This window comes from Melospiza georgiana, chromosome 7 (genome assembly GCF_028018845.1).
Source record: "Melospiza georgiana isolate bMelGeo1 chromosome 7, bMelGeo1.pri, whole genome shotgun sequence".
NCBI lineage: Eukaryota > Metazoa > Chordata > Aves > Passeriformes > Passerellidae > Melospiza > Melospiza georgiana.
Window position 1 is genome coordinate 23,463,782 of NC_080436.1, and position 10,520 is coordinate 23,474,301.

Sequence of the window (10,520 nt, forward strand, 5' to 3'; positions counted from 1 at the left end):
TAAGTTTAATTATTTTATTTTAAAAACGCATGATCCATTCTAAATAAAAAAGACCAACTGATGAAATTTTTAAAGTGTTTGTGAAAGGTATTTTGAAAAGCTTACAGAGTAGGTAGTGTGTGATGTTGTTGAGCTCTGACCCAGTGCATTCTTTTATCTCTTTATATTGAATAGGCTTTCTTATAGAAGCAGTTAATGAATATGCTTTTGGCACATTGTTTTTAACTACAGTACAAATACAGCCCTGTCAGGTTCTTTGCTCCATCCATGTCTATTTTGACTTCTTTTTCCAAAGTTTCACTGCTGCTTTAGTGCTTTCTTTGCAAAGTCTTTCCCATGGCATCTGTTCGTTAGTATCTAGTGAAACATCAACCTACTCAAGTTTTTCTGCATCTCTGTAACAGAAGCTTTCAGTGTTTTGGTAACCTTATAAGCAAAACATGGCAGAACACAGATAGGTTTTGCTTGTTTGTTGGTTTTGTTTGACTTTTTTTTTTTTTTTTATAGGGCAGTGAACTTGCATGCTGTCGTGCAGTTCTACATTACAGGAACATTAATAATTTTGGGTTTTAAAATAACTTGTGGTATTTCTCATGACATTAGAATAATTTCAGATATTGATTACTGGCAATTATTGGCTCTTGGTGATTTATTCTTCAGATTTCCAGCAGATTTTAACAAAGTGTGATTTCTGGAAACTTCTGATAGTTTCTCATTAAAATTGCATTTTTTAAGTGCAGTTATTTAAATACATTATTTCTATAATTTCTCCCAATTTCGTTATATACTTACTCCCTCTGAAAGGTAACAGTTGAAACATCAGAAACAATTAGCAAAAAATATTATATTAATGCAAAATGATAGAAATAAATCTGACAAAACCTCCGTTTCAAAGCTGCATTTGTCAAAAGCACTTCTCTGAATTAACTTTTCTAGGATAACTGTATAACTGTTAACAGACATTTTTATCAAGTTGTCAAAGTGTTTGAAAAATGAGAGAGAAAGAGAATGCTCAGGAATAAAAAAATCCACAAGTAATCAATGGCATGCTCAGGGGGAGTGAGATTTACTAGTGGGACTAGTTGTACTAATAAAATATAAGGCTCAATTAAAGGTACTTTGCCATTTTCAGCCTAAATTTAAATGATTTGGTGATTTGCAAATACATGAATCCAAAAAAGAAAAAAGAGAATCCAAATGCAAATGAGTGCAACCACAATAAAATATAATTGCAAATGAATCTGTTGCTTTATTCATTTATTGTGTAATTACTGCAATCCTTCCCACCTTGTTTTCAGTATTTCTTAATCATTAAGTCGGAAGCATGACAGCAGTGCCAGCCCTGGCATGATTCTCTTTGACTAAAACCTTGTAAATTAACACAATTAGCACAGCATCATCCTGCTAATTAACTTCCAGTGTCTAGTGCAGTGGTTTTGCAAACAAGGAAGAGGGAGTCAGAAGGGAATAAACATGCCATTCTGTTACCAAACTGTGTGCTGTGTTAGGTTTAGCTCAGCGAGGCTAAGCTGGCCATGTCAGATGCCAGAGTCAGGCAATGAAGAGCTAAAGGGGTTGGGGAGAGAAACAGGAGGGGGTAGAAGCTGTCAAAATAGACTGCAGTAATTCAGAGGGGAGCTAGTGCCACAGATGCTTCATTTCGACTGGGCCTCCTCCTTATCAGGGAATCTGTGCCAGAGGGCACAAGACTGTTTGCAAAAATCACTTTTGGTAATACGAGAGAGATTAAGGAGGTCTATTTGATACAGCTGTACAAAACCCAGCAATGTGTCTAACCATGCATAGGTACAAGTTGGAGGGGGTTATCTTAATGCTTGTAAATTGCTCTTACCTATTGCAGTGGGTTACAAAGAGGAGGGATAATTCACATCACGTCATTAAAAGATTAATTGCTTCAAAATTACATTTTCTCTTTTTTGTTTCTGTAATTATACGTTTGGTTTTGGCTTTGTATTGTTTGTTTCAGGGTTTTTTTATAGCTAGCTGTGGAAGCTACAGAACTTTTAGGGACTTAGCTTCATTTCTTTTTCTTTTTCTTCATCCTTTTTTTTTTCCCCCAATTTTTTTTCTTTAACCCTCTTTCTTTGTACCCTGGAGGCTGTGAAGCAGAGGGGGGGAAGAGAAAGCAAGCAAGGAGACCGACAGACAAGTCATGCTTGTTTTTTTTTTTCCAGACCCTCAACAACAGAACTGAGAGGCAGAAAGGAGCCAGTTGTAATTCATACCGAGTTGTAGGCTTTGTGTGATGAAAGCGACAGAGCGCTGCCTGGGAGATTGCTTTGCTGCACTCCACGAAGCAGATTTGAAACTGTCGTGGACCACTTTAGATGAGAGTTGGATTATGGAATGACCTGCTATGTCTGTGTCATATTGTTCTGCGCAGGGTGCATTATACTCTGCTAACTAGGTGTTCAGTACCAAATAAGAGAGGTATCCTAGATGTGATCTGTCAGCTGTGTCTCATATTTTTATATTGGTTAAAATATAAAACTGAAACGGGGATGAAAGAGGACAGAGCAGTTGGATGCCTTGTGTATTTACAGTAAATCTCCACTCTGAGTGTTTAAAATATACCTAGTTTTGTTTAATTACTTTGAGAGCTACAGCATTACCTATATTTTTTAAACAAAAAGTTGCCCCCCTACTGAATTGGCAAAAAATTTGTCTATGTGTGGATGTGCCTGTAACAAACCAACCATACCACTTCTTAAGGGCATTACCTTTTCTCTCCTTAAGGACTTGTGCTGTTAGGTACAGTATTTCAGAGCGCTGAGAAGTTCACAGACTGTATGTTTGCAAACTCATTTAAAAGCATAAGGAAAAAGCTGAGGTCAGTGTTAACTGTTGTTTCGTACTGCCCTAGGCTTGAAGATGCAGTGGACGCCGGAGCATGCCCAGTGGCCAGAACAGCACTTCGATATCACTTCAACCACCCGGTCCCCAGCCCACAAGGTGGAAGCCTACCGGGGGCACCTGCAGCGCACGTACCAGTACGCCTGGGCCAACGACGACATCTCGGCTCTGACCGCCTCCAACCTTCTGAAAAAGTATGCAGAAAAGTATTCCGGGATTTTGGAAGGCCCGGCCGAGCGACCCATTCTCAGCAATTACTCTGAAGCTCCCTCAGGGCTGGTGAATGGTCGGAAGAATGAGAGTGAGCCTTGGCAGCCATCCTTGAACTCGGAGAGCGTGTATCCCATGAACTGTGTCCCAGATGTCATCACCGCCAGCAAAGCTGGGGTAAGTGCAGCCCTCCCTCCCGCAGATGTCTCAGCCAGCATCGGGAGCTCTCCTGGGGTGGCCAGTAACCTGGCTGAACCCAGTTACTCCAGCAGCACCTGTGGAAGTCACACCGTTCCCAGTCTTCATTCAGGGCTCCCATCTCAGGAATATGCCACAGGATACAATGGCTCGTATTTGCATACCAGTTACAGCGGCCAGCCAGCACCTGCACTTCCATCCCCTCATCCATCCCCCTTGCACAGCTCGGGACTTTTACAGCCCCCACCACCGCCACCACCACCAGCCCTCGTCCCTGGCTACAACGGGACCTCCAATCTCTCCAGTTACAGCTACCCTTCCGCCAGTTATCCTCCTCAAACTGCTGTCGGCCCTGGGTACAGCCCTGGGGGTGCCCCGCCACCCTCAGCTTACCTGCCTTCAGGAATCCCTGCTCCAACCCCTCTGCCCCCAACCACTGTCCCCAGCTACTCCTACCAGGGCCACGGTCTGACGCCAATCGCGCCGTCTGCCCTGACAAACAGTTCAGCCAGCTCTCTCAAAAGGAAAGCTTTCTACATGGCAGGGCAAGGAGAAATGGACTCCAGTTATGGAAATTACAGCTATGGCCAACAGAGATCTACACAGAGTCCAATGTATCGAATGCCAGACAACAGCATTTCAAATGCAAACAGAGGGAATGGTTTTGACAGAAGTGCTGAAACATCATCCTTAGCATTTAAGCCAACGAAGCAGCTAATGTCCTCTGAACAGCAAAGGAAATTCAGTAGCCAGTCCAGTAGGGCTCTAACACCCCCATCCTATAGTACTGCTAAAAACTCACTGGGTTCGAGATCAAGTGACTCGTTTGGGAAGTATAGCTCCCCAGTAATGAATGAGCACGGTGACGAGCACAGGCAGCTCCTCCCTCACCCAATGCAAGGCCCGGGACTTCGTGCAGCTACCTCATCCAACCACTCTGTGGACGAGCAACTGAAGAATACTGACACACACCTCATTGACCTTGTTACCAATGAGATTATCAACCAAGGACCTCCCGTGGACTGGAGCGACATTGCTGGCCTAGATCTAGTAAAGGCCGTCATTAAGGAGGAGGTTTTATGGCCAGTATTGAGGTCAGATGCATTCAATGGACTGACTGCTCTACCTCGGAGCATCCTTTTATTTGGACCTCGGGGAACAGGCAAAACATTAATGGGCAGATGTATAGCTAGTCAGCTGGGGGCCACGTTTTTCAAAATCACTGGCTCTGGCCTTGTCACAAAGTGGTTAGGGGAAGGAGAAAAAATTGTCCATGCCTCCTTCCTCGTGGCAAGGTGTCGCCAACCCTCGGTGATTTTTGTTAGTGACATTGACATGCTCCTTTCCTCTCAAGTGAGTGAAGAACATAGTCCAGTAAGTCGGATGAGAACCGAGTTCCTTATGCAGCTGGACACTGTACTGACTTCTGCTGAGGACCAAATAGTAGTAATTTGCGCCACGAGTAAACCAGAAGAAATTGATGAATCTCTTCGAAGGTACTTCATGAAACGACTTTTAATCCCACTTCCTGACAGCACAGCGAGACACCAGATAATAGTACAACTGCTCTCACAGCACAATTACTGTCTCAATGACAAGGAGGTTGCACTGCTTGTCCAGCGCACAGAAGGCTTTTCTGGACTAGATGTGGCTCACTTGTGTCAGGAAGCCGTGGTGGGCCCACTCCATGCCATGCCAGCCACAGACCTTTCAGCCATTATGCCCAGCCAGTTGAGGCCAGTTACATATCAAGACTTTGAAAATGCTTTCTGCAAGATACAGCCTAGCATATCTCAAAAAGAGCTTGATACATACGTTGAATGGAACAAAATGTTTGGTTGCAGTCAGTGATGCTACTTTAAAAAAAAGTAATGAATGTTGGCACACACAGAATCTGCTACATAGGGGTAGAGAACCCTTTTCAGTAGTGTTAAAATTGCAAAGGGTACTGGGAAGACTACGATTTACCTTGCCTCTAAAGAGCCAGGGTATACTTGAAGGAAAAGTGCATCAAACAAGAGCTGCTGATCTGAAAAAGCCACACATGACAGAAAGCGCATGTTGATGCTCAGTTCTGTTCAAGCTAGACAATACTCACCAAGGAGCAAGGTGCAAGTGGGTTGATTTCAGAAGGACATGAACCCTGTGTGTTGATTCCATTCTGCTGTTCTTGAGATTTAGTTGCTGTCAAGTGCCTGAAGTGGTGCTTTATTTTTTGTTTGCCTCACAATTACATTGGTGGCATGTGCTAATATAAAGAGCTTTAACTTCAAACATTATTGGACTAAAGAGATGAACGGTTGTGTTGCGACAGAGAGCCAGATTTTTGCTATTCTAAGAGCAACAGTATTCCTCAATCCTGTCTGTTCTGTGGTGTTAAACTAAGAACAGGTAAAACAGGGTAATGATAATCTGGACCTTAATTTCTGCAGTTCATTTCTTTTAATGTTCTGTCTGCAAAAACTCAGGAAAGTGATTGTGATTTGTACAGTACCTCAAAGGAATGTGTTGAAAGCACTATGTACTGCTGAGAGTTATAGGCTAGGCTTCAATGTTACTTTATATTAAATATGTATGTTTACCTCAACAATTGGAATATGGCAAGGAAAATTACTTTGAATGTATCCAGGAAAAAAAACTAAAGTGTGATATGACTGAAGCTTTACAGTTTTTAAAAATAGAAACAGAAGCGTTTCCCAGTGTTCAGGAATGGTTCTTTTGCCAATTTCTCACATCAAACCAGAGCAGAATGATTTTTCTTGTTGGTAAACTGTAAGAGTTTTCAGCATATTGCTCCTTGATAATAAGGTGATACAGTCTTTAGAAGGTGCATAGATGAATGAAAGAGCCACTTAATTGGTTTATGTTAGCATCTGAAACAGTCAAACGTAAGATTTGGTAGGATTCCGAGAGGCAAATTACCTTAAGCTGTGACGGCTGGCCTTTGTTGCATGGCTCCAGTCATAGTTTTGAGGCTATTTTGGCGAAGCTGTAGGGAGTGGAGTCAGTGTAGGTTGCTGGCAGAGCTATGGGTTGCAGAGCTGTTTATAGCAGTGCAGTAGACTGTGACCAAACAAACAGTACAAATAACAAAGCAAAACTGAACCCTCAAAGTACATTTACTTCCCTTCCCAAACTGTAAAGTTGAGTTTTTGTTGTGTACGTATGGCTTCATTGTCCTTAATGCAATCTTCATTTAGCATCCATTAGAAATCTTTCAGGCTGGAGTGTGCCCACCATTATTTCTACCTCAGTTTTGTTACGTTTCTCTTGGAAAGCAAAGTAAGGAATAGGGCAAAAACCACCATCAACACAAGTCAGATTACATTAGGAATGCAAACCTGCTAAACAAGTTTCAGAGAGCTGCTGTTTTTTCCCCTGAAGTCAAGTTTTTTCTCTGTGTTAGTGCTCTTTCCCCCTTCCTTTTTCCTCCCCCAAATATACATATTCTGGTGTCTTCCTTCTGGAAAGACTAGCTGGCATGTGTGGCATTTTGCTCAGTTCTCCCCCACCCAGCCCCCCTTTCTTTTTATCCTTTAATGCTTTCCGTGCAACTCTTTTGGTGACAGCTGACTGATGTTGGGTAATATCTCTGAGCAAGAGCAGTGCGTGTTGCAGCTGCCCAAAGCCTCTGCCATCCCATGAACAAAACAGCCTTGCTTTTTTGAATGTATTTTTTGTTTGTTTACTTTTAGAAAACAGTAACAAAACTGTTGCAAAGCACTGGCATTTAATGTTTCTCCTAAGTAATGTACGTCAAGACCATTAAATAAATGCACTGAAAAGCCCCAAGAAGAGAGATACCAATCTGTTACTAGGTCATGTTTGTCTTCTCAAAAATTGTACAGACCTTGTCCATTCTGTTAAATCAATGGAGACGTTTAGCGCTCAGAAGGCTAACAAGGGATTTTGTGATATTGCTGGAAATTTATGACTCTTGATTATTACTTTCTTTATTTTTCTTTTAAGATATATATATATATATATTTAGATAGAACATGCTAAAAACAGAGCAAATAAACCAAAATCTAATTTAAGATGGATTCCTGGCAAACATTTTGTCTATCTAAAACGTTATGTTTTAAGCATAAAAGTACCATTTTTAAAACAGTGCCTTTCATTAAGGATATAGAAAGTAAGACTTAAGTACATCACCTGCTTTTCTTCTTTTTTTTTTTTTTCTTTTCAACAGCAATTACAGTCTATGATCCTTGTTATGACCCAGTCTTTCTGCTTCCCCAAACCTCCACAGACTGCTTCTTCACCCCGGTCATTCCACCATCCTCATATTTGGGAGATGCTGATGTCCCCATTAGCTGTAGGTTCACACTGATCACACTGGCGAGTACACTGTTGCAGATTGCTGACCCAATTTCTGTCCTAGACATTGCCTTTCATATCTGCTATTGAGCTGTGCTCATTTAAAAGGCTCAGATAAGTTTTGATAAACTCTTTCTCCCGACTATACTCCTAACAGATTTTTTTGCAACTTGTAAAATGAAAACTACGCACAGTGTTTTTTTCCTGCTCTATTTATCCTGTAGCAAAACCAAAAGCAAACAAAATTATACACAGTCCCTTTGGCTTCCAGCTTTAAGTCATTCTCTTTGAAAAGTCACTCTGGGAAATTGATTTTTCAAATGTTAACCAAAGTGAGAAGCAGGCAGAAGCTGAAATGGTGTGAAAGATGCAGGTTCCACACACACATGCTCACGTTGTCCAGGTCTCAATTCAGCTTTGGGGTAGCAGAAGTGCAAAACTTCACTCTATCACAGCTGCTGTGGAGGAAGGAAAACAGAGCCAGAGTGTTAGCCAAATCTTTCCTTATCAGCAGCCGTCCTGGTATAGTTTCGGGAGGGTGCCTATTGAATTTGGTGAGAGCTTGGCCACAAGAACTGCTAACAGGAGGTACCTCAGCCCTTCTTCAAGCCTGGTTTTTGGCCAGTCCTTTGATGGAATTCAGGCCTGAGCTGGCTAAATTCCCTGCTGTGTCCTGTCCTTCTTAGTACTTTCCTTCCTTCTCCCCCACATTCAGCCCCTGTTTTTTCCCTAGTGAGCAGGTTTTGGCAGGCTGCTGGTCCTTCACCCTTCTCAGCAGCCCTCTAGTCAAAGAGCGTCCAGGAAGGCTGAAGCATGATCCTGAACTTGAGCGGGCTCCAAAGGGTAGGATTGGTTTTGAGAAGAGAGACAAAATATGATTTAATGGTGTTTTCAGGATGAAATATTTGCTGGTCTTAGACATTTCCATGGTAGAAAACTGTTTGTTGTCCTTTACAATTGGACAAAGCTGGAGGCCCCTGCCACAGAAATGTCCAATTGGTTGGCTGGGGCTTTCTGCCACTGGCGCAACCCTGAATTTTAAGGAACCTGAAATGGTTAAAAAGCATCTGCTGTGTCAGGCTATCACTGCAGATGCTTTACGTCATGTTCTTATGTGTGGGTTCCATTCTGCATCAGCTCCTTTTCTTCCTTTTTACCTTCAGTAACAATTCCTATAGCAACAAAAATAAAATAAATTGGAGGAATATTCCTGCAAGCTGAAGGATCAATATCAATTCAAGGAGGAGTTCATAATGACCTTATGTGCAACAGAAATGGAAATACTCTGTACTTCTGGCATGTTTCTCTTCAAAATATTTAGAACATTAGTGACAATATAGAAAAGTTTGCTGACTGAGCTGATCAATGGAATGTGAAGGCAGTTTACTTTAAGGCTATTTACTTTCACATGGATTATTTATCTATTAGTCAGTCTGCGTTCTACTCAAATGCAGATAGATGGGCAAAATGTTTTCTTGAGCATTACAAACCTACCAAGGGAAAAATCAACCATCTGACTAAAATACATAGGCTAAACACCATCTGGGTGTCTTTACCAGCTATTTGGAGGCTGTGCTCTGTAAAATGGTACAAGGTCATATTTAGGTGGATTTTCATAGGATGTTTCTTTAGAGGATTGTCTAGTTAAAGAGTAACAAATTAATTCCTGCATCAAGATGTTAATTCATTGAAAGAAAATTTGGGGATATGACCAGGGTTTTCACTGTCTGCAAATACAAATTACTTCAGGTAAAGGGCTGTTCTTATAATCCCCCTGCATTTTTCTCTCAAGCACTCCATCATGAGGGAAAGTGTATTACTCAGATCTGAAGGATACACTTTGTCACAAAACAAGGCCACCAAAAGTTGTAGGGCCTCTTACAGTTTCACTTGCACCAGTTTGAAGGTGGTATAACCCTTTTGACTTAAAGGAATTACTCCTGATTTCTGCCCTTGTTAGAAAACTCATCCCTCCAATGTATAATAATCTATATCTGTTGGTTTTCATCATCAGCTCTGAAAGCTAACCTTGTCCTCACAGCACTAACTCCTCTCCATCTTGTATGTGTGCATGTGTGTATATAATATTTATATGTGCATACACACCATGTCCAAAAAATAGCTTTGTCTCTTTACCTAAAAAAGAAAAAAAAAAAAAAGGAAAAGTCATTTAATTGTCTGCAGATTTATATGAAGCACATTAGTAAACATGGAGATATTAGTATTTCAGAATTCAAAAGAAGCCCAGCTGTGCTGGTGTCTAACCAATACATGAACTGAAGCTCACACTCTGCAAGGACCTTTGGTTGACATTCGATTTTGAACCTGCCAGATGCATTTTTGTGAACCAGGGATACTGCATCTTTAATGAACAAGTCTCTACTCTTTCCCCTGTTTTTAAATACAACACAAGCAGTGTAGCACTAGGCACTGCAATTGTCAAAGACAATTAGACTGAAAGCAGGAAAATTTCACCTCCCTGTCTCAGTGATATGTAGAATGTCGGCAGTATGGGTCAGCCTTGCCACAGAGTTGTGTGAGAATATATGAATCAGTCCTATAGAATGTTAAATATTTATAAAATGGTTCTGTACTACACCAAGGTTGGGAGCACATTCATTCCTTGTTGTTTTATAATAGAAAAAGAAGCAAAAGTTTATTTCCAAACCTAAACTTTGTGTGGTTCATATTTCTTTTTTTTTTTCTTTTAGTTTTGCTTTTGTTCTTGTGGTTTATATGCGGTTGCTAGAGGCTTTTCATTTCCTTTTTAAAAATATTTTTCATCAGATGTGCGTTCAGACATTTGTTCTTTAAAACCATTTCTACCTCATTGCTACATATTGTACATGTAGTATTTATTTGTTGTCTTTTTTTGAATGTCATGCATTTCGTAAGAAAAAGACTTGTCCTTGAACTTG

At 41.0% G+C, this 10,520-nt stretch overlaps 1 protein-coding gene across 3 annotated transcripts in view; it reads left to right on the forward strand.

The window, feature by feature from the left end:
• The window catches only part of FIGN (fidgetin, microtubule severing factor), a 103,833-nt gene that overhangs the window by 91,336 nt on the left and 1,977 nt on the right, over positions 1 to 10,520 (forward strand). For all 3 annotated transcript variants that reach the window (XM_058027967.1, XM_058027970.1, XM_058027969.1), the window contains one exon: positions 2,885 to 10,520. This exon is cut by the window's right edge and continues 1,977 nt beyond it. In XM_058027967.1, the coding sequence (XP_057883950.1) occupies positions 2,885 to 5,133 (2,249 nt within the window). In that variant the 3' untranslated portion in view covers positions 5,134 to 10,520. The remainder of the gene's footprint in view (positions 1 to 2,884) is intronic.